The sequence below is a fragment of the Poecilia mexicana genome, unplaced genomic scaffold, assembly GCF_051168715.1.
Source record: "Poecilia mexicana isolate PSO_F unplaced genomic scaffold, ASM5116871v1 scaffold_14, whole genome shotgun sequence".
In the NCBI taxonomy this organism is placed as follows: domain Eukaryota; kingdom Metazoa; phylum Chordata; class Actinopteri; order Cyprinodontiformes; family Poeciliidae; genus Poecilia; species Poecilia mexicana.
Window position 1 is genome coordinate 6,877,511 of NW_028263383.1, and position 25,305 is coordinate 6,902,815.

Consider the following 25,305-nt stretch of genomic DNA (forward strand, 5'->3'; position numbering starts at 1 on the left):
GATTTTTTTTCCCCCTTCTCAGCAATGTCAGTTTCTTGAAAAATCATAATTTTATTTTCAAATTTGCTAGAATAACAAACTATTTTGGGGCTTACTATACTCTATTGTCTATATTTTATTAGCTGTTTGTCATGTGTGTTTTTGTTGATATTTTGTTTAATTTTATGATAAACTGAATTTTGGGTTTTCATGAAAATTTTAAGAAATAAAGAAAGATAATTCTACATGATATCTGTTTATTTTTTTTAATTGTAGTACTGAAATAGATGTAGTTTTTGAGTATAATACAATTCATTGATATGCATCTGTATAATATCGTGCTTTCCAAATGTGATCGAGCTACAGGTACATACTTCCTGAACAATTTGTTTTGTTTAGTTTTGTCAATAATCTATCCTGTCGTTTTCAAATAATTTCAAGCACGCAGCTGATTATAAAGCTTGAATTATATATCAAATATCACACTATGGGAATAAAGGGTAGATCGGACTTGCTCATTTGGCTGATGCTTTTTTTCCCCCCTCTCTCTTGCAGTGCCACACTGTTCAATGCGTCTCCAAGTGCGCACGACCCGTCTGCAGCAGCGCTCGCTCTGCAGACCGCCTGCCAGGCATCTGGAAACTCTGCGTTCATTTCTGGAACCTCCGCTTTCCACTCAGTCACCCCCCAACAGGTGGATTAAGTCGAATCGGACATGCACATTGGTGGAAATTAACCCCAGGGGGTAAAGTGGAGGTGTTGCAGAACTAGGTCTGTTCTACCCTGGAAATTCGTGAACTCGTGGCTTTTTTAATTCTTTCTTTCTTTTTCTTTCTTTTTTCCTTTTAACCGTGATTTTTTTTTTTCTTGTTGTTGTTTTGCGCGGTGAGATGAATGCGATGTTTTGACGCGCATGAAGACCGAATGGAAATTAAAACGCACGGGATCAGGATGTATTCAGAAGTGCGGCGAAGTGACAAAAAAACGACAGTGGAGGATGCAGACTGAAGCAGATAAACAGAATAAAGACAAACTGGCTACAGAGGGCACTAACATATCATCAAGGAGGCGCTTCTCATGAATCCGTCGCACATCTGCTCTGAATTTGAGAAGTTGAGATAGACATTTTTTTTATGCTACTCTCCAAAGGAAGAACCTTGATCTTCGAGGACGATGTCCCAATGTTCAACAGCCCAAAGGTTTGTTTTTCAGTTTGTAAATTCTAAATAACTAAGGGCAGCTTTCAGCCTGACCTGAACAGAAAAGCAATATCAACAACAATAAATAAATAAATAAATAAACGTGGCATCCAGTTAAAAATAGACTATATATATATATATATATATATATATATATATACATATATATATATATATATATATATATATATATATATATATATATATATATATATATATATATATATATATATATATATATATATATATGCAAGTTTCAAAGCAGCTCGTTTAAATATATTGCAAATCCTCTCAGCTTTTGCTGCCTGAGCTCTGTAACTTTTACATCATGTTATGATGCCACTGAATACAGCCATACACTTACAACTATAAGAGCTTCAGTGAGTATGTGTGGGAATTTTACGATCTGCCAATGGATGGACAATCTGCATTTCAAACTGTAATGAACTGCCCATTATATGGTGTAAGGTTTAGAGGGCTGAGAAAACAAGGTAAAAACTAGTCTGTGTCTGTTTATTACATAATGTATAACAAAAACATTTTTCTCAATTTTACTGGACTTCAAAACATGGAAAGCAGCAGAGCTTAAAAACATTGTCCATAGAAGTGCATTTTGTTATTTAAAGTGACTGTTTTTGTGCTTATTTCTGTGAAACAAGTATTGAAACTTTCAAGACAAGTGACAGTTCAGTGAATGAAATAGATCAGTCATCAACTGATATTAATTTTTCAGTAGATACCTTATGACACCGTCATCCAGGAAACCTACCTAAAAGAAGTACAGATAAATAAAAATATATATAATATTTTTCAGCATAACTTACTCTTATTGTATATAGTATACAAACGCTGGTACACTGTATGTTTTAGTCCTCTCGCTTGTCCAACACACCTGATTCAAATGATGGCTCATTTGCAGACCTCTGCAGAATGTTGACATGCTGAGGATGTCATTGGACCATTTAACCCTTGTGTCTACAAATGGGGTCCAACCAACCCCACACACGTAAAACTTGTATCATTTGCCACAGTCCTACGTTTGCCTCAGTCCTCACATGCACAAGGGTTAAACCAGCTGGGTTGGTGCAGAGATTTATCTAAAACTGGCAGGACACCAGTCCTTGAGGACTGGAGCTGGACGCCCATGACATAATTTTCATCCGTTTATGTTTCTTGATAATCAGAAATTATCTTTTATTAACAAAAACTCAAGTTCGCTCGTGTCATTGGTTGAGACACTAAACTTTTTTTTTTCTTTTTACTATAATCCCTCTAACCTAGGGGTGTAACCATCATCTCAGAACTGGCTGAGTTGACACAATTGCCCTGAAACATCTACAGGGTTAAATCAGTAGACCCCTAAGTGAGAAAGAGCAACACCAAACATAAAATGTCCAGCAAGACATCATAAGATCTCGTTTCTTAGGAACCTATAATCTCCCTGTAACCCTGCAACACTGTCCCTGCTGCAGGCCTTTGATCTAATGTTTCCTCTCTCTCCTCTTTCTATTGTGGAAGTAAAGATTTATTTTAAATATGCCTAAAGCAATAGTGAATATGTCTGGAATAACAACAAGACAACAAAGCTGGCCCAAGACAAAGCAAACTAAGCAGCTGTTTAAGGCCCAAGACCTTCAGCCCCCTGGTTGTCCCGTGTAGCAGTCGAGCCCCTGGGCACAGATCAATTGATCTGCTTGTCACTCCAATGTAGATGTACACTATCTACATTTTTATTCCAATCTTCTATTTAGTTATTTATTTACAAAGAAGCACTTCATGTGCATGTGTGTCAGCTTAGCTAGCCAACAAACAAATGCTAATTAAGGTGAAGGTGCCATCTTCTGTCAGCTGAGAATCTAGCTAGAGCCCTGCAGGGATCTTGTATTATCCTCACCTTTCTTTTACTATGGATATCATTAAGTCTCAAGGTCAAAACTTGTCACTGACAGTTTTCCCTCATTTTTTAGAGAAAAAAATTGTCCCACCTTTAAAACTGAATTAATAAACCAAATGTTCACCTCCTCAGTTTTAGTAAAATATCTCTGTTAATTTTGTCAATAGAATGAAATGCTTTCTTGCTGATGTTTAGCTCATAGGTAACTTGGTACATTTTGAGATTACGACTCAGAGCCTAGGAACATAGACACTGACAAAAAGCCCCCGGGTATAATTTTTTCTTGTCATATTACTTTGTGCTATAAACCCAATAATCACATAACATTCAACTGTTTCAGTTCAAGAACAACTTTTAGGACCTAAAACTTTAGTCAAAATGTGCATATATTTACACATATGCTATGCTAATTATAAGCTGTTATTCTCTCTCCCTTCATGGACTAATTTGCTGCTCATTAATGTAATGATAATGAGTCGTCCTGAGACCATGAGGAAATAAGAAAGAGTGGCTTATTAGGCATTGATGAACTTGTACTTCTCTAAAAGTAATATGAAACTAATACATCTTGACTAACATTCATCCTTTTTTAATTCTTTTTATACACCTTGTCTGACTCATGTGCCTGTTTTTAAGTGGGTTGCTTAGATACAGGACTTCAGAAAAAGGAAACAATTTTTTGAGTTGAGATTCTCAAATTACCAGCGACGCGACATAATTTAATGTACTTGTAATACATTATGACCCACAATGCTTAAGATGCTCTTCTGTTTAGTTTATGACAATTTTAGTTATTAATAGTGTTTTCTTGTGTTCTTTTAATTTGTGTTGAAACTGATGCTTAAAAACCGGATTGGTATTTTACACATGTATTATAAAATTTCTAAGTCTGGTTAAAAAAAAAATCTAAATCATTCAATGCAGAAATATGTTATGAGGAAATTCATTTATCAGATATATAATTTTGTCCCTATGATCCATTAATAGCATTACTTTTTAATGATTCGTTTGTAAATTCTGCTCCAGCTCAGTTATTCATCATAACCTTTGAGGTATTCACCTTTTTTTCCCCTCCTTCTTCCCATGCAAGTGAAAGTGAGCACTAACAGCTTCCTTCTCTTCCTAACACTTTTTCCTCTGTTTCTTGCAGTGTGAAGTCCCTCAGCCTGGCAGCAGCTGTAGCAGTGTTAGTAGGGTGCCAGTAAGCTGAATCCTTGGGAGATGTCACAGCTGTATTACCGGAGGACTGACAGCTCTTCATACCGGGACCGCATCCCGTTACGAATTGTGCGGGCTGAGTCGGAGCTGTCGCCGTTAGAAAAAGCCTACCTCGGAGCTGTGGAGAAGGGAGACTACGCCAGTGTCAAACAAGCCCTGGAGGTTTGTAGAAGTGATTATTGGTACATTTAATTACAAGTGGAGAAAAGGATATCTACACGTGGCAGTCGTGAACAGTTGGAGCCATTTGATTTAAAATTAAATTGATTTCATTTATTTAATAGCAAATACATAAATGCAACCAATAAAACAAAAAATAAATACTAAAAAAATGTTTAATGGGGGACTTATTTATCTATTTTTAATTTAATGTTCATATATCCAAATTACAAATTATTCCATTAAAAAAATATGTTTTATGCATATTTTTTTATTTCTTGGGGATATTTATTTATTTGATGAAGTATTTATTAATAACAGCATTTAGGTATTTATTTATTTAATTTTGAATTAACAGTTTGCCATAGAAAGGATTGTAATTTGAGCTAAATGTAAAACATTGACATGGAATCATTTACAGAATAAAAGCTGCTATTTTCCTATTTGGTTAACCACTTTAACACCTGTTAGACCTGTTGCAGAAGAGAGACACTACATTTCTGTTTTCTTTCATAATTTTTATGATTAAATGTACAGTCTGTAGTAAAATTGATTATTAGTGATCCAAGTAACACGGTCTAGTGATGGGGTGCCAACGTCCACTCTTCGATTGCCACCCTCCTCCAAGTTTTAGATGAATCCCTTCTCTAGCACACCTGGATCAAATTAACTTCTCCTTAGCAGGTCTCTGCAGAGTTGAATGAATCCTGTTCAGGGAATTGAGCTGTCTGGTTTAAGTGTGTAGGAGCAAAGATGCATCGAAAGGTGGCAGGATCAAAGCTCTCAAAGTCTGGACTTGAACTAGAGGTTTAAAAAAAATGGACAAATTTAAGCTTTAATAAATTCTCTCATAACTGCTGATTGCACTCTGTAGCAGCCACTGACATTTTTTACAGTTGCACTGATTAAGTCTTCTTTTAAAGTGTTCCTTGTTCCCCTTTAACTAAGTGAACAAGACTTTTTCTTGTCCGATTGCCTACTAAAAAAAAAGATGATTCAATTTCCAGTTCTTTTCTAGATAGTTCAAGGCAGTCTTTTTCCTTGAGTGGTAAAAGAGGGGAAAATCGACTGGTTGAGAACAGCCCATTTGAAACTAACAAACTTTTCATCTCATGGCTCCATATTTTTCTATTCAGGAGGCAGAGATCTACTTTAAGATCAACATCAACTGCATTGACCCCCTTGGCCGCACGGCTCTGCTCATTGCCATTGAGAATGAGAATCTGGAAATCATTGAGCTTTTGCTGAGCTTCAGTGTCTACGTCGGTGATGCCCTGCTTCACGCGATCCGCAAGGAAGTGGTGGGAGCCGTGGAGCTGCTGCTGAATCATAAGAAGTCAAGTGGAGGCATGCAGGTAAGGAGAAGAACAAGTGGAAAATTTGATAGTTTACATCCTTTCCAAACTTCTCTAGCCTAAGAAGAGATTTTACCGAAGACACTCTGAATCGAAGACTGTCATTTAGCAGCACATAGTACGTTTATTTGGATTCAACAAGCGACAGAACTGATCAAAACCAAAAACACAGCCTTTTACTTATGGGTTTAGGTGCTGCACAGTACTTGTAGCTTAAAATATTTGGTAATTAGATGATAGACATTACTGGGAAAAGCCCTACCTCAACCTTTTCAAGTAAACAACATTAACTGTGTTCTTGCTTGATCACCTGGCAGCCTCTTCAGTAGCTGGCATTACAGTATTTCTGTCTGCTATCTTTCATACGTCAAAGGTTATCCCAATTCCCATCAAAACTCGAAAAACATAACCCCGAATTACTTCTGATTGGAAATATCAAATTAAAAGCTCTTTGAGCTTTGTTCAATAAGAAGTTTTACAATTACATTGTAGTTTACACCAAACATTTAAACATCTTAACAATAAAGAATTGTTAACAGACATTTCAAATGTAGATTTAGAAACTGATTTCCTATAATATTATAATCTCTTTCTGTTATTTTTTTATTATTTATATATCTAATAGGGTAAATACCATATTTAATGACATTTGCCAAACTAATTTCAGAAACACAATGAAAGGACAAATGGAGTAGACCTTTTTAGATAGGTTTTCAAAGGGGCAGTATTATTTAAAGCTGACTTTTATTATGGTGTAATGTTATTCCCTCATCAAAAACATACCTGGAGGGTTGCTTTGGTTCTTTCACACGTGTTTGAGAAATCCTTTAGTCTCCCGTGGCAACCATTTAGCTGTGCAAAATTCTTGGGTAGACTTAGCACCGTCTTTGAGACACAGTTTCAGTTTCTAAGCTTCTGAGCTTCCTCCTCATAAAGCACCCCTTCCCTGCCACGCCCTCATGCAACTCCTTCAGACTAGCCATAAGGGATTAGCAAACATCTGGTGGTACTGCGAGTCTCCTGAGGTCATATGATCTACTTCTCATTGCAGCACTGGAAAAGATGTTGTTATAGGGTTAGAAAGCATGACAAAAAGGGCAAAGATCTATAAGTAAGATTCAGTTATTCAGTTCACCCTCTTTTCCCCACCTTGAATATGTTGAATATGTCAGCATATTCAAGTTGTCTGATCTCGAAGGTCAATGCTGTAAATTATTACTAATAAAACCAATTTATTGTGGAACATTCTATTATATTTTGTTTGTATACAATATACATAACTTATAAGCAGATTTTTTATTCACAAACATGTAGCAAAATAAACTGCAGTTTTTATTTACATATTTTTATCTGGCGGGTGTAACAGAAAGAATTTGTGGCATTTTAATATATTTCACAGGGGAAAATTGATTTTACACACGAGTAATTTGAGTTATGAGCTCCATCATGGAGAGAATTAATTTTGTTATATATATATATATATATATATATATATATATATATATATATATATATATATATATATATATATATATTTGTGTGTGTGTGTTTGCGTGTGCATGTGTGTGTAAAAATAAAATACAACTTTTTAGACTGTGCTTCCCAAAACAAAATGCTGTGTTTCTTCTGAGAAACAGTCTAACATGCTCAAATAAAGGAGTTTTTTTATGTCCAATTAAGGGAAAACTGCTTTGTCAGCCTTGAAATACTTCAGCTTTCTTACTCATTCAACATAACCGACCTCGGCAACAACTAAAGCTGACAAAACCATCTTCTTCATAAAGTCTTAAAAACAGAGTTTTTCTACTGCAATGTCTCAATGTCTTACACATTGAGATATGATGGCATTTTCTTAAAGAAAATACGATGGATAATTTGCACAAATGTTCTCTTCTCCCTCTTTTATCGTGAACATTTTGAGAATATTGTCCATCTTAAATGTAGTGCCTCTTGTTGCAAATTGGCGCTGGCAGATAGGAGCTCTTATTATCAGAAGAGTGCTATAAGTCATTCACTGTTACAATTACAAGCATCAAGTCCTGTCTGCTCTGCTTCTTACAATTGATGCACCACATGAGACGGGAGAACACTTATTTCATCAGTCAGCTGATGAGAGATTTTACTGCTGCTCTTGAGTTTAATGCAACAATGCGCCTAATTTTTTATACGATTAAGGTGGACTTAAAATGAATAAAAAATTAAAAGTTACAATATATTTGCAAAAAACAAAAGTAGAAGCATGATTATTCATTCTCTTTACAGAAGTGGATGTGAAGAGTCTGAACCCCAAACCATTAACATCACTCAGCTGACACATTACCTCTATAACTTAATTCCTTTCTAAGATAGTATTTCTTTGCGTCACATGAGTGAGCTGTGAAAATAGATCACTCTGGCACAACCAAATCCCCCCAAGAGAGGCCCATTGATTAGATTAAAAAGCTGTCTTGGAAAATGCATAGTGTTTGTTGCCAGGATCTTCCCTGAGACTTATTAATGGGAGTATTTGTTTTATCCTTCACTGAAGATGTGGATATTTATCTTGCAATTCTGCTGGATGTCTGGATGATTGGCTTTTGATAATCTCACAAATATTCTTGCTTTTACTTAGAGTCCATTGAGGACTCTGTGAATTTCAAGAATTTTTATGGGCATTTTTCACTTTTCTACAACCTTTCCTCTTCAGTGAGTTATATATGGAGTTAAATCAATTTCCATAACAAAAATAAAAAAGGTGAAATCCTTATATTTTATTCACTATCTGATTTATATGACAACAGAGGTTTTTTGTAATATAATATTTTAAAAAAATACTTCCATGCTTGTCAAACCAGTGGACAAACATATTTTGATGTTTTATTTTTATTTTTTTATACTTTTAACATTTACTCATTTTATTTGGTTAAAATATGCTGATATTTACCCTTTAATGAGTTCCATAATTACCATGTGAGTAGAGATAAGAATCTGTCAGTGGCACACTTGAACTTGTTGTTTCAGAATCACAAGGCAGCCTGTGGTTGTTTTTCCCTTCTTTTTGACAGCTCTGTTTAATTCAAACACCATTACGTCAGGAAGGAGCAAAATGTAAAATGAGCATAGTCATGCTTTCCTGATTTACAGCCTTCGGCTTTGTTTTCCACATTGCAGTGCAAAACCTGAACTGCTCAGAGTCCCATTTTCTTTCAGCATTATCTAAATGTTTGTGATGTTGTGGGATGACATGTGAAAACCAGCAGGGAGGCTCGAAATAGAGCTCAGTGAAAACTAAAAGCGGCACAGATACTGAGCTCTTGCAGATGCTATTGTTGCATGTTTTATCAATATGCTGATGGTGGCTGCTTCATTTTAATGAGACCATCAGACACGCATAACACAGAGGAGTGTGTTCTGGTTTCATCTCCTTTCTCCACAATTATCATAACTTCACATCTTGCAGTTTGCGCGCCTCCTGGTCCGTGCTTGGGCACATGCCAGGGCTGTTTGATGTTCATGATTTGAAGTCCGTCCTCCTCCCACATGGAAAACAGAGTCTATGCTGTGGCTTATTAGATCATCCTCCTCTGCGAAATGCGAAGACTCTCAAAAATGGCCCTGTGCCACCTGACAAAGTGAAGACTATTGGGGTAAACCATACCAGTAATTAGTTTCTCCATGATAAAGTGATTTCTAAACTTTATTTTTATTTTTTTTTTATTTAAATGGTTTTAAATATTTTCTTTGGATGTTGCTCAGGGTTTTCTATTTTGTCTGGGGCGCCTGTCTGTGTTCCATGTCTTACCTTTTCACTTTACCTGTCTGGCTCTCAGTATAATCTCTGTATGAAGAAGATCCAATATTCAGGCATTCAATGCATGCTTCTTTGAGTTTAATTTTATGTCACAAAAAATAAAGGAAGCAAACAACCTGTCCTAGAAAGAGGTGGCGAGCAAGAGAAGGATTCAGGAGTGATTGCATACAGTTGTCTGGGTTGGCAATTATATCCTTGAAAAAAAAAAGGTTCCTGCAGGTAAAAATTTGAGAAAGTATATTAAAGAATTAAACTTAACGTAGTAAAGACAAATTATAGGAAAAGATAAAAGTAAAGTCTGAAGGTATAAGACAAACTAATAAATGGCTCACTTGGCAGCATAATGGCAGCCAGGTTGATTTCTTTTTATTTCTAAATTGTATTTACAGCAGAACTAGAATTTAATACACGCTACATTGAGAATGCTATATAATTAAGGTAATAAATGAAAAAAATGAATACATGCAAAAAAAAAAAAAAACTTAAAAGCTTACATCATGAGCAAAGGGCTCAAGTACCTGTTTGACTCCCTTTTCTCCCTCTCTGGACATGTATGAGTTTTACTGAAGAACATAAAATACAAACTTCTATATTTTAGTATTGCAGACAAATATATTTGATCTTTTATACAGATGTAGCAGGGAGAGCTGAGTGAGTGGCAGCAGCAATGTGGTGCTTCTTTAGATTCTTTATGTGACAGTGAAGAGAGCTTTATTAAAACCATGTCGGGAAAAGAAACTGTCATTCTGGGTGGATGTGCTCACTCATTACGCCTCCTACTGAGGAGATGAGAGCAGAAATTTCATGTACAGAGTGGGCGGGGTCTTGGATGGTGTCTACCTTGTCCTTGTTTCTTCTGTTGTAAACGTCTGTGATGGGTAAGCAAATTTCACCTCCTGCTGCAGTTCGCGTTGCTGTAGCAGTGTTCAGCTATTGCACCACACAGTGATGCTAGAGGTCAGACTGCTTCCCACAACACACGTCCAGAAGGAGATGATGGTTCCTGTGATCACCCATTCCCCCTACAGGTCGCTCAGGAAACACAGCCACTAATGAGGCTTTTTGATGATGAGCTGTTATTTCACCAAAGGTTGTTGGTGAGGTGCTTCCACAGGTATTTGACACAGCTAAATCACCTGTGAGGTTTCAGGACGTTTCTCTCCCATGAGAAACCATGATAAGCAGTTTGTCAATGCCTGCATTAAAGTTGCTTTCCATGAACAAAATTCATAATTTTTAAATTAGGTCAAATTTTTTGAGGAGTTTTAGGGTGTTCACTCAGAAGTCAGTTTGCAGAAGTCTTCACAACAAAAACTCAATGGGATTTTTCTCTTCAGAAGTTTTCTGAGTGAAGAAAATCTGTCAGGAAGAGGCCGAAAAAAACAGGAAATGAGGCCAAATGCTTCCTTAATTAGGTCCTTTTGTCTGTGTAAACATTGGAGCATAGCTCTCCTACCTGCTGCTCCATAGCCTTATCATGCACTGCAATGGTTCTCTGGAATTTTAAAACGTTAAATAGGAAGGTTAAATATATATTACTTCTCCATCAATGGGCCATGTGCAGTTTTAGGAATTGTGTAAATTTTCAGCAAATGCAATAGAGCAAAACAGAAAAAAAGTCTCAGCTTGACTGTTGTTGTCAACAGACCTAGTTCCATAGTTCACTAGAAAACCAACAATTAGACTGACTAACTTTGATTAACCCTCATAACTTTTATTCAATAAATATTAGAAAATATATTACAAAGGTATCTTTATGTCTCTGACTTACTAGCTTTGTCTGGCAGTGGACCTGGAAAGCAGCATTTTAATGCAGGATAAAATGGGATGAAGTTTATTTGGTGTGCAATAAACTTTTTTTATGGATGCTGCAACTTTTTTAGCTTAAGCAAGAAAAATGCTTTGTAGTTATCTGACAAATTAAATCTTGAAAAAGTTCAAAAAGCCAGCACCCTTGATAAAAATGTGGGCGCATTAGTGGACTTCATAGGGAATTTGTGCATCTGCGAAGACGCTATTAATGCTGAATAATATTCACAGGTTAGAACCACTGAACAGTGACATTTACCACCATCCTGCATGATAACATCAGACCATTTTCTGAATATATTAAAGCAACGGGTCTTTATAATAAAATAAACCGGTGCAGTCTGGATCAGTCAAAATCTGGTGCTTTGAAGTCCAAAAATACTTCAAGGGAGCCCCCAATCTGCTGAACAGTTGAAATCTTTTTACCAAACAAGAAGGGGTAAAACATTTTCCCATTTTAAACTAGCACAGCTGGATTTCTAGCTATTGAATTCATGCAGAACAACAGAAGTTGAGGCACAGTATTCACCTGCCACAACCTTTTTTTGTTCTTTTTCTAAAGAAAAAGTTACTTAGATTTAGTTCTAAATCAAATGATGCTTTCTTGAAGCTGGGACTTTTCATTTTTACAGTTGCTGTCACACCTCAAAACCATTTTTCACAGTTTCCCTATAGCTTTTCGAAGCGGCAGAGGAAACCTGATATCTTCCAAGCTGTTTTAAAATTCATCTTGTTAATGTTTCCTCACTGGAACTCTGACCTCTTCTTTTCCATCAGTCATGAGTCTGCCTCGAGTTAAAATCCTTACCCGTCTCACATTTCTCTGAATAACTTCCCTTTCTTTTCCACCAGTGAATCAGATAATAGACCTTCAATTAAAAGTATCAAAAGGGGCCAACTCACTGCTACCCACTTGTTCCCCTGAATGACATGAATAGGTCTATGTTGGAGGAGATTTTCTCTGAGCATGTTTTCCTCTGAAATATGAGAAATACAGAACTTTCTATTTAATTGGGAACTGCACTCCTAATAGCCATTTTAATATGGAGGACATTTTTCAGTAACACTTATTTGAAGGGGTGTGCATAAGACACTGTCATAAACATGACATGACACCTGTCATGAACCTGTCATGAACATAAAGAAGTCTTTATGAATGTTTATGACAGTTGTCATGAAGTGTTATTCGGTAAATAATGACACTTTTAATGCAAAGTTGCTCTAAAAGTTGCATTGAAAGTTAATTAAAAATGCCAACTTTGCATTAAATTATCATAATTTACAAAATCATGCAAAGTTGGCACTTTTAATGGACTTTTAATTCAACTTTTACAGCAACTTTGCATTAAAAGTGTCATTATTTACCGAATGACACTTCATGACAACAGTCATAAACATTCATAAAGACTTCTTTATGTTCATGACAGGTGTTATATCATGTTTATGACAGTGTCATGTCAGTCTTATGCACACCCGTCAAATAAAGTGTTACTCATTTTTCTCACCTTGTTAGCCAAAGATATGCCCTGAGAAAGTATTTTCTCCCATAAGAAGTTCTATTTTGGGTTTTGCGTTACATTTAAATTATTCGGAAAACCACACACAATTTATCATCAAAGGCAACCTAAGTAAATAAAAATGTCCTGTCAAATGGTGTTATGCTAAAAAGCATAATACAAACATTTATTAAATGTTTAAGCCTGTTGTTGAAAGAACTTGACAGACAAAAAGAAGAACCCTAAAGGATCTCAAAAACCAAGGTAAATAAATTCTAGAATATATAAAGTCATACACATCTTCCAGCCTAGAAAGAGTAACAAAGCCATTATCCACAAGTGGAGAAAACATTGAAGAGTGGTGAACCTTCCTGCAAGTTGCCATCCCACTAAAAATACCCAAAGAATGCACTGATGACCTGTCCCGGGGGTCACAAAACAACTCAGATCAGATTAACTGGCTTCAGAGTCTACGGCCTCGTGTGCTGCTTGAAAAGTTTCTGTTGACATGTGTGTGAGACTGAGGGATTTTTTTTCCTCCTCTCTCCTGAAAGGTTCCCCCTATCTTATTGGACAAGCAGTTTTCTGACTTCACCCCTGACATCACTCCCATCATTCTTGCTGCACACACCAATAACTATGAAATTATCAAGCTTCTGGTGCAGAAAGGTGTGTCTATGCCACAGCCACACGAGGTAAGTGAAATAAGTATCTTTGAATCATGTTGGAAACTGTATATTTGATCTTTTATACACACCAACTGTATCGTTAAGGTGGAATTTCTTGCAAAATGTGCAGATGAATTAAAAAGCCAGTAGCACACTGCAACGTCTAAACATTACAGACATTACAGTGCTTAGCAGATTTGATGAATTCAGTGCTGGCTTTGCTACATGGGGAACATGATCCATGACTAAACACAGGGAAGCCTCATTAAAATGTGTCCACGATTTGTTTGATCTCGCAGGTGCGTTGCAACTGTGTGGAGTGTGTGTCTAGTTCAGACGTGGACAGCCTGCGGCACTCTCGGTCTCGCCTCAACATCTACAAAGCGCTGTCGAGTCCCTCTCTAATTGCGCTCTCCAGCGAAGATCCCTTTCTCACTGCATTCAGGCTCAGCTGGGAGCTGCAGGAGCTCAGCAAGGTGAGGGGAGGAGAGAGACAGCTGTTTGCTGAGCTGAGACACGCGGTACTAAAATTAGACTTTAAAGACCTGAAATATTGGCAGCATGCTCATTAATTAACCATGTGTCCTTTCCGAATCACATTATCTGACAAACAATTGCCTGTGAATTTTATTTTTGGAAGGCACTGCGATAAATGTGCTGTTACTGAGGTAAAAGCATATGAAAAGAAATGCATACCACACTTTTCAATTTTGTATTTCTTAGCAAAAAATGTTTAAGAGCCATGCTGTGTTGATTTATCACATGAAGTCCCAAAATAATGCTGTGATGCTTTATATTGGGACTTGTGAAAATGTGAAAAAAGGGTTCAAAATCTTGATAGAGCTGACGGATTTAATAAGAACAAGTCAAATGTTTTAAAGTGATGAGGATAAGCAGGTGGATTAGAAAAATTGCAGTGACAGAAGCAGGGTTAATTAATGCATTTAAAAATGTGCATTTATTAACAAAGAATATGAAGAGATAATTTTCTGGAACAAAAGCTCCTCTGTAATTTTAAAGAACTGACCTTTTTACAAGACTTACCAGTGCTTGAAGAGGAAATTTACATCTAAAATATAACTGATTATATTGTGGTTGGAGGAAACCAATTTTCCATTCCAAAGAACACAGAATTAAAGTTTAATTTGCAATCAGTCCTTCAAGTTCCTTTTAAATTTGTTTTTATGTTAACCTGTATTAGCTTTTGTTTTGGATCTTATTGGTATTTTGTATTCTGGCTTTTTTAGGTGGAGAATGAGTTCAAATCTGAGTATGAGGAGCTGTCTCAGCAGTGTAAACAGTTTGCTAAGGACCTGCTGGACCAAACAAGGAGCTCCAGAGAGCTGGAAATGATCCTGAACTACAGAGACGATACCAACTTACTGGAAGAGGAGGGCAATAACGACCTTGCAAGACTCAGACTAGCAATCAAGTACCATCAAAAAGAGGTATGCTGAAACATAAAACGGTTAATAGTAAGAATGGAGACTTTTCTTTTTGGTTGACCTGGGTGATTTATTTTAAAGTACGGACCAAAACAAGCTTCAGGGAATGGAACAAAGTGACAACAGAAGTGATTGCTTGTTTAGGACAGATGCTGATTTTGCCATCACTGTAATATGCACAATTCATAGGAATAAATTAGGACATTCACACATTTAGTTGCACTTGAAATGGCTAAAATTGCACGTGGTCATAAAAGATCAGGTGGGACATATTTAATCATCATTTTGGATTTTGTTTCCTCTTTTCAAATCTCACAGATTCTCCTAAGGTGCACGCCATGATAAGATCAAAGAGCTTTCTGGGACCTTCAACAAAATAATTGCTGCAGCTTATGAGCTTAGTTGAAAATCTCAGTTTGCAGAGGTTCAAAATCAATTTCAAATCAGATACCCCATAGCAGGGAACAAGGGGAGAACATTCAACACATCTAAAAACAGCTGCTCGGGTATGGCTGCTAAGCAAGTTGAGCCAATGACCAGACCGCAAGATTGGTTGGACAGTAGGGTAGAAGCCATCTTTGGCAAACAAAAAGCAAACAAACAGCATTATAGGAAAAGTATCTCATTTGGTGGGCCTCACCATTTCATCATCATAGACTCAATCATAGATTCTGCTAAGCAACAGAAGGCGCTTACGGCGCTTAGACCTTCTGTAAAACATTAAAGCCGATGCTGAACTGACCTCTGCAGCATAACAATGATCCAAAATATATCCTACATCCAGTGTGAGAATTAAGAAATGGAAACTTCTGGGTCAATTTAAAAAACAGGAGTTGATGTCATTGTACTGTGGGATGGCTAGGGTGTAGATAAAAGAAACACCTCATACAGCTCCCATTTAAAATAGAAGTAAAAAGTGTCCTCAGACTGATGTCAGAGTCTGGTTGATGACTATAAGAAGTGTCTCATTTCAGAGGTCAGACTAGTAATTAAGGTGTGTAGTTCCCCAACCTTTTCTTCATCTAGATAATGGTTTTTATTGTTTTTTTCTTTAATTAATAGACCAAGTTTTACTTTGTAATAATCCAATTAAATCACTATTAACAATAAGAAAAGGCTAAAACTATATCATTTCTGAAAGTGGAAAAACATTTAAACATTTAAACTTATTACACAGTAAATGATAGAGTGGTGCCTTAAAAACTGTGCTTAACAATCAAGTGGAGGGTAAAGGTTGTTTATTCTCTAAATTTGTACTTTACATGTTAATCACATTGAAAGTGAAAGATTTTTTTTGCATGGTACCTTACTATTAATGCACAAGTTCTGATTGTTCACAGTATAAAGGAGGATGGATGTGGGAAGCAGAATTCTTGATGCACTTACAAAGTTAGGGGAAGACTGAAGGCAATAAAATGTGCTAAATGCATATTCTAGTGCAGAAAGGTTCAGCTGAATATAAAGGTGAAGCAAAAAAATGATGAAGAAGCAAGAACATTACTCCCAGCAGCAATTTGAATTTCACTTTGCTTTTCTTTCCTGGGACCTCTGTCTGGCTGACAGATCAGATGCACTTTTTGGAGGAGTCTTAATTTACGACTGTTTCTTCCACATTATATTGCATAATTAGCATGTGCCGCACACATTCACAGAAACACACACACACTTGATGATGAGTGCAGTTACTGACAAAAAGAAATTAATTGGCACATGTGCAGGTGGTCTTGATGGAAGACAATGCCCTGTCATCCTAATGGATCTCTTGACAAATATCTGTTTAAGGCAATAAAGCTCTTCTACAAATTGCAAGGAGACTCTTTCCCTGGTACCTGGCACAAATGTGTCAGGCGAGTATTAATGACATTAAATATGTGCAAGTATAGGTACACTTAGAGGATGTTGTGGAATTACTATTTTTGCACCAGGATTTTTTACCGTCTATGTTGATGCAACTTACTTTTAGTTGAGTTTACAGCATATTTCAGTACAGTTCCAGCTTTGTGTGCAAACAAAAAGATTTTCCTCTGTTTCGCATTAAAAAGGCATCTTTCCTTTGTATTCTCCTGCTGAAGAAGGCAGTTTGTGGAGCATGAAAGGTTTTGATCTCAGAAATACTGAATGATCTAAAGAATGGAATAAAGGCAACATTTTGTGCAGATGTTTCCTGAGAACAATGTAATCTGTGTGTATAACCTCCTCTAACCCCCAACACTCTTTGACACACAATGAAGAAAGGTCCTCCTACAGATTTTTTTTGTTCCTTCAACACCTCATATACCCAGCAAATAGGGGGTTTGGCCCTCTGACACATCAAGGGCGGACACTTAGTCAGGGTTAAATAGGCTCATTTATTCTTGCAAAGAGCATTTTCCCTCTCTTTTTGATCTTTTGTCTTGTCTTTCACCAATTTTCCAGGCAAATATAGAAACACTTATAATTGGCATGACTCAGCCTGAATGTGGGATATTTATTTTATATTGCAGCTGCTTTATAAGTGTGGCAGTGATCATGACCGACCCTCCTGAAAATGGACATTGGTGCCAATTAACCCTTGCTCTGTGTGCACTGAGGACAGAGAATGGAGTTGTTTTGTATTTGTCATCACATTTCTCTTTACTTTTTTGTTTATTTTACTGCTGGTTTGATCCTGGGGTTTAGAAAGCCATTTCATAATTATCTGAAGACAAATCTCCACAGGAGTAACTAAGCTCACACAACACTCTGTGCAGGAGGTCAAATCAGATAAATATTATTGCATCCATTCCCCAACATGCTTAAGGGTTTTTCTGTGGACTGGTTATTGTTACACAAGCAAAGAAGGCTGGTGAGCATTTTAAAATTCAAGTAGGAATAAAATTAGTTCTCTATTTAATGCCTAAAATAACCAGAGGCACTGAGAATGCCATCAGTTTTATATGCTGTAGTTTAATGTTGCCCTCTTGTGATTTTTTATAAAAACTGCAATTAAGTGTTTCAGCATTTTAAAAGCTCCTTTAAACAACAATTATAGAACCATTAAAGATAGGTTAGTCTTAGGGTTTTGTTGCACAACATTTCCTCATAACAAATCAATGATCCCAGTAAAGATCTAAAATACAAGTGAAATGAAGTTCAGAACATATTTTTAAATTTCCATTATTCGATGATTAATATTAACCTCATCGGTTCTGATAAATGAATTGGACTTTTTCAGCATCAGAATCCTTTTTTGACCAAGATTGTGTGCACAAAGGGATTTGCATTTTAAATTCAAAAGTGTATTTACAGTGTATGGATGTAAACTATAAACATTAAACTTTATGGGGAAATAAAATAAGGATAAATGAACAATATGCATATATAGATATGTACACTGACCATTTTTACTGAATGTATTACAAATCTAAAACCTTCCGTTACATTATAAACAAATATACAGTATACCTATTTGTGATTGTCCTTGAAAACATTTGAGAACAGTCGGGCTAAGATTTTGTTTCAGTAATGTGTGTAGATTTTCTGATCTTCAAAACTTTACAACTATAACATGTTAGGAAATTGTGGCATTTCAATCTACATCTTTAAGGTCATACTGTTGACCTTGTAAAACCGTGCAGTCAAGACAAGTGTCCAAAAGTTGGGGCTTCTGAGAAATTCATGCAGCATGAAGAAACTCACATAATTTACTTATGAAAACACAGATGCACACACATCACAATTTTCACTGAGTGTTGAAAAGATCTTATTATTAAGTCCTTATTAAACTGACCTACTAATCCTTTATGAAACAGAATGTGCGTTTAGTAATTATAAAATTTAATCTTAGAAATGTATAAGTAATTTAGCCTGAAGAGTTTTACAAAGCAAATCTTGTTGAGTCGCAGTGAACAAAAGCCTTGATGGAGAGAAAAGGAGAAAGAAATGTGAAGATTCACACTAATTTCAGCTTTATAGAGTGTGGACTCTGAGTCCCCACCAATGAATTCATACTGAAGTGTCGTTTTGTGTTTGAACTAGAAAATGTTCCTAAAATGGTCAATTCTAAAATGTTTCCAGATGCATTTTTTACTCATTTTCACAGTGACCAAAATATCCTTGATCTAATAAAGTAGGATTATTATGTACTTCCCATGCACATAGAGCCATTTCATACTCAGAATAGTTGAATTTACACAATACTCCCCCTTTAAGACATGCAACTCCAAAAAGCATGAAGAAACTGAAGCATGTACATTTTAATTTTAACAAAAATATATTTCATAATAATAACTTATTTATACAAAATTATGCCTGTTGGTTTCCGAAATGAATACACCTGGCCTTCACCTACATCTCTGTAATAGATCTTTGGAAATAAATAAATAAAAGTTATTTTCACTGTTTGTCTTTTAAAGTGAAGTAAGAAGGTTTAGACAGACTATGTCTGGAGAGCTGCAGGTAAACCTGTCCTCACTAAGTTGAAAGCATCTGCACTTACACAGCAAAAGCACTTTTTTTGTGAGCACTTACAGACAGGCGACAGTCGAGAGGTGCTTTGTGAAGAGGCGGTTTTCCAACTGGACTTGAGTTGTGCGAAACAGCCACCTCAGGCAAATATGGCACTTTACTGCAGCAAGCCTTTCTAAGTGACTGTGACAGGCAAAAGAAAGGTTGCTATCACATTGATGTTTGCCTTGTTTAGACTTTTTGGGGACAGAAGATTTTTAGAGCTGAAATGGAAAGTAGTTCTCTCTCTATTCAAAATGTCCTCCATTCATGGTATGATTACTGTTTGCTGAATCATTTCAGGTTGATATAGTTGGATCAAATCATTGATTATATCAATCTACATAAAATCTACCTTGGGCAATTTCCTTGTCTATCTACAATCTGAAACACACTTGTCAGAAATTGGCAAGAATCGATACACCTAAGTCTGACATGCTAACTGCAGCCTGCAGCTTACACTGTGGAATTGCATTTAAGTCCAAGTCAATTCTGACGTCTACGTTTTCCTGGCTCAAACTTGTTCTCTGAAGACTCTAGACTCAATTCAGACTTGAGCTCTTATGTAAGTGGAGCTAAAAGTGCAAGTAAGTGTACTTTTAATTCCACTAAATGGTTGTTGTCCTCTCTAAATTGTTGAAGTGTATGTAGATAACTGATTGCTATGGTAATGTTTTGTGGGGCATTTATGGCTGCTGTTTAATGTTTCATGACAGAAACATTGAAGGAGTTGATAGCTGATTTATACCGTCTCCTTTTTTTTTTTTTTTTTTTCAGTGAGCAAGCATTTGCAGTCAAACTTAGAATTGTAGAGATTTTTTTCTGTTTAGGGTTGTGTAACATTTATTAGCCAATCAGGGACGTTAATTATTCATTAAAAAAACATGTTCCTCATGGCCACACATCAACTGTCAAACTGAGTTCTGTATTAAATTCCTTCATTTTGTTTAAGAACAAAATATATTGTAGGAAACATCTTTTCCCTTTTTGCAAGAAATTTAGCAACAAAGCACTTAAAACAAGTATTCATGTATGTCTTCTATTTTTCCCTTAAACATAGTTTTCATGTTACAGTTTTAGTTAAAAAAAAATCAGGTTAATGGTAGATTATTTTAATATACAAAGTGCAGCTGTGCAGTGCTATTGGCAGACTACGTGATTATAGACTTGAGACTTATGAAAATGTCTAAGCATCTGAAAATCAACCATATCACTTTTCAAATATCACTTTTGCCACTGACACTTACCATAGTGTTTAATTCAGAAGAAATACAGCTGTTTTTAAAGATGCAGTACACAATTTTATTTAATAACTCTCTGACCTAAAGGTCTTCATTACAAGAGTCAGCTACCTCTTTGGGTGCAAGTTAATAAGCTTTTTATGTGACTTATGTAAAAGGAGATGTGTGATTAAAAGAAACCAGCTGGTCTTTCCTTCTTTTTTTTTTTTACATTTCTTTTCATCTTAAAATTTGTCTTACTGTAGACTCCATATAGTCTCATTTGTTCATAAAATTAGTGTGCTCTCGAACACCATTTCTCCCTTTCCGTGTCATGGTTTGCACCAGTATTGTTGCTGAAGCAGAGGAACATAAGCCTCATGCCCCAACACAGATAAGGGGGTCTGTGGTTCCCATGGAAACAAAGCTGCAGAATTAATGAATTGGAAACCACCAGGGTTTGTCAACACTTTGATATAAATACCCAGCATACTATTTTATAATATTGTATGCATCTATATAAATGCTTGCATATATGTATTTTAGCCCATGTAAGACACATGCAGTACCTTTTGTTTCTGATTTAAACCCATATCTAGAAGACATTTAATTTCAAATCTTTTACTTTGTAGTCATGTGTTTAAGGCATTGCTACACAACAACCAAGTAAACAAAAGAAACTGACATATTTTTTAGCCTTTGAAAAAAAATAAATATTGTATGTTCCTGTGGATGAGTACATCCACTTCTGTGAGTAGAGATTATATTTACAGAAAGTAGAGATTAGAGCTTCATTTATCTAAATAGTGCAACATTTTAAAATTTGAATGTGGATGACCAGCACTTCACTGTTTTCACTTCACTCACACTTACTATTTAGACAATTTTTCATGTCTGTAAATGAGAACAAAGAAATCTTAAATTTAATTCTCATAACCCTCTCCTCCTTTCTCATTTGTGTTAGTTCGTGGCTCAGCCAAACTGTCAGCAGCTCCTGGCCTCGAGGTGGTATGATGAGTTTCCCGGGTGGAGGCGGCGCCACTGGGCAGGAAAATTCATCACCTGTGTCTTTATTGGCCTCCTCTACCCTGTTTTTGCCCTTTGTTACCTCATCGCACCCAAGAGTCGCTATGGCCACTTCATCCGCAAGCCCTTCATCAAGTTTATCTGCCACACTTCATCGTACCTGACCTTTCTGTTCCTGCTGCTGCTTGCCTCCCAGCATATTGTCACTACAGAACAAGACAGGCAGGACCGACAGGGTCCTCCGCCGACCACTGTAGAGTGGATGATACTACCATGGGTGCTGGGTGAGTATAATATAGAATGATCACTTTGTGCTTAAGCACTGTGACACTAAAACAACCAACCAACAACCAACCTTATGTTTGTTTTTGACTCAGTGCCCTTTGAACTAATTTGTATGACTACAAAATAAAATTTCAGTGACTTTGATTGTGGAAGCAGCTATGACTCTAATTATGGTTCCAGGTCTTCTGGGTCCTTATTTTGGCCTATTCTTCCTCACAAAATAGCTCAGCCACTGAGCTATTTTGAATTGGCCCAATTCAAATGGCCCATTTGAATTGGCTGTGTTGTAGCAGAGATGCGTCTAAAACTGGCATGAAACTGACTTTCGAGGACTGGAGCTGGACACTCATGATTTAAACAAATCAGAGTAAATGGGGTTGAATACAAATGGACATAATCCTTTGCAAGTTCTTTCTTTAAAACAACTTTATATTGATTCAACGCGTAAAACTACAAGACGTTTTCTTCGAGGTTTAGGTTGTAATGTGGTAAGATGATAAGAACTAAAGGGATATGAATACTTTTGTGAAGCAACGTATCTAATCAGATATTTTGTCAATTTTATGTCTTTTCCTAGGATTTATTTGGGCAGAGATCAAGCAAATGTGGGATGGTGGTTTCCAGGACTATGTCCATGACTGGTGGAACCTGATGGACTTTGTCATGAACTCTCTTTACCTGGCCACTATATCCCTCAAGATTGTAGCCTACACTAAGGTAATGATTTGTCTATGAATGGCAGTAGAACTGTGAGGGTGTGTTATCTTTTGTGCTTCACTTCATATTCCATCCTTTCTTCTTCCCTATTTAGTACAGTGGTACTAAACCCAGGAACCAGTGGGAAATGTGGCACCCCACTTTAGTAGCTGAGGCAGTGTTTGCCATTGCAAACATATTCAGTTCCCTGCGCCTCATCTCCCTCTTCACAGCTAATTCCCATCTGGGGCCTCTGCAGATCTCACTCGGCCGGATGCTGCTGGATATCCTGAAGTTCCTTTTTATTTACTGTCTGGTAAACTCAACAAATGCTTCCAGACAAACAGGAGGTCTGCAGTAGATGTAGACAGAACATTTGACATTTGCTCTTTCTTCAGGTTCTTCTGGCCTTCGCTAACGGGCTCAACCAGCTGTACTTTTACTATGAGACAAAAGCTTCAGAAGAGAAAGGAAAATGCAAGGGCATCCGCTGTGTAGAGCAGAACAATGCTTTCTCCACGTGAGTTACTGCATGTGTGATGCTGTGAAAAAAAGTGTTACAGAAAATGACTTTTTCTTGTGTAAACTGTTACCGAGATGAAAATATGTGAAATGCTTTCTGTTGCTAAGAGAAAATACTGCTGCTTAAGTTATTAAATAATTTCTTAAAAATGACTCTGCATTATGCACTACCTGTTACAGCATATTACGGTCCCAAAGTTCAAAGTAGACACATACCAACAATATTATTTTGACTGAGCATCTTCATGTTAGTGATCAAAGTCCAGGCCTAAATCAATATGAAAAACATTGATGGGTTTTGAAATTGATGATCACAGATTCTTTCCATCTATTCTCCTTGAACAGCAAGCTATTTTGCAAAGAAAATTGAGCATTTCCAAATGTCTTACAGGTTGTTTGAGACCCTGCAATCCCTTTTCTGGTCTATCTTTGGACTAATCAGCCTCTATGTAACCAACGTGGATCCAGACCACCAGTTTACAGAATTCGTTGGCGCCACCATGTTTGGGACGTACAACATCATTTCCCTGGTGGTGCTCCTCAACATGCTGATAGCCATGATGAATAACTCTTACCAGCACATTGCTGTGAGTACATGACATGATATATGTAAAAGAAAAATATCACAATACTCACCCCAGTATATGTTTGTTTTTATTTTATTTTATTTTTTTTTATATACTTAAATCTGATTGTAGGACCATGCAGACATTGAGTGGAAGTTCGCAAGAACAAAGTTGTGGATGAGTTACTTTGAGGAGGGCGCCACGGTTCCCGCCCCTTTCAACATTATTCCGAGCCCCAAAACATTCTGGTACCTCGTGTGTTGGATCAAGAGACAAGTGTGCAAGAGGACTCAGTCCAAGAGAACCGAAACCTTTGGAACTCTTGGAGTAAGTTGGTATGCCGGACATGATGGCATCCTTTCACCATCAAATAACCTGCACTTCTCAATACATGTTTATGTAAAGATGATTGTTGTTAAACATTATTTGTGAAGAAAACACAGTTTAGGTATTTGAATCAGGAGACATTGCAGTACACTGGTTACCTCGTACATGGAGGTTATTAGTCTTTGACATGGTAAACCAGGATTTGTCTACACACCTTTGCTACATATCCAATCCCAACACCCCACCACTCCATACTTCTTCCGGCAGATTAAAGTGAACAACAAACATTTACAAATCAATAATGAAACAAAACACACAAAAAAATAAGATGTTGAAGAGAAAGCAGTAAGATGCCTTTCACTTCTTGCATTGCCTTTCCTCCTTTGCAGGTAAAATTAGGTTTAATGTTATAATATTTTGTTTCATCACCATTTTAACGCAGTCATAGAGAGGCATCTTGTAAAGTTAAAGAAGTACTCATTTAAAACTGTAATGTTATGACGACTACCCAGATTAGATTTATTTTATTTTCCTTTGCTTTTTCTTATTGAACATGAATGTTTCTGATGTCCATGTAGAGACGGGCTGCGGAAAACGTGAGGATAAACCATCAATATCAGGTAAAAACAATATCTCTTAAGTCAAGCTGAATACCGTGAATTGCAGGGTTGTTTGTGTGCATTCAGGAAACTTGTTCTGCCCCTTAGCGTCCTTTCTGCACATCCGATTTCAATCTGAGCACACACTGTCACATTCAGCAGGACTGGCAATTACAGCCAGCAGGTTATTTATCATCATTCTCTGCCAAGGATTTCCTATTTGCCCACATCCGCAGGGGGTCGTGACAGCATCTGCATAGAAAATGTTGCTATGGATAGATTTTACTTTCTGTGTATAACTTTTCCTCTCTCACACTTTGATGAAGCCTTTTCCTCTCGTTTTAGGAGGTATTGAGGAACCTGGTAAAACGTTATGTGGCTGCAATGATCAGAGATGCTAAGACAGAGGAGGGCCTGACTGAAGACAACTTCAAGGTATGATCAGGTCCCACTGATTATAAATAACCATAAGCAGTTATTTTCAGTACTTCTATCTATAGCAGATCAAACGTTTTCCATCCCTGGTAGAGTCAAATCTACTTAGATAAATTGCTTGTCAGACTGAGAGCGGTAATTTATGGCATATTT

General features: G+C 36.7%; 1 protein-coding gene across 1 annotated transcript in view; it reads left to right on the top strand.

Moving 5' to 3' along the window:
- Window positions 1-410: 410 nt before the first annotated feature.
- The window catches only part of LOC106915934 (short transient receptor potential channel 4-like), a 28,327-nt gene continuing 3,432 nt past the window's right edge, over window positions 411-25,305 (top strand). The window contains exons 1-14 of the mRNA XM_014983891.2: window positions 411-1,178; window positions 4,223-4,452; window positions 5,586-5,804; window positions 13,454-13,594; window positions 13,867-14,043; window positions 14,815-15,015; window positions 21,661-22,006; window positions 22,585-22,724; window positions 22,819-23,019; window positions 23,102-23,223; window positions 23,617-23,812; window positions 23,924-24,118; window positions 24,697-24,738; window positions 25,063-25,152. Coding sequence (XP_014839377.2) covers window positions 4,294-4,452; window positions 5,586-5,804; window positions 13,454-13,594; window positions 13,867-14,043; window positions 14,815-15,015; window positions 21,661-22,006; window positions 22,585-22,724; window positions 22,819-23,019; window positions 23,102-23,223; window positions 23,617-23,812; window positions 23,924-24,118; window positions 24,697-24,738; window positions 25,063-25,152 — 2,229 coding nt within the window. The 5' untranslated portion in view covers window positions 411-1,178; window positions 4,223-4,293. The remainder of the gene's footprint in view (window positions 1,179-4,222; window positions 4,453-5,585; window positions 5,805-13,453; window positions 13,595-13,866; window positions 14,044-14,814; window positions 15,016-21,660; window positions 22,007-22,584; window positions 22,725-22,818; window positions 23,020-23,101; window positions 23,224-23,616; window positions 23,813-23,923; window positions 24,119-24,696; window positions 24,739-25,062; window positions 25,153-25,305) is intronic.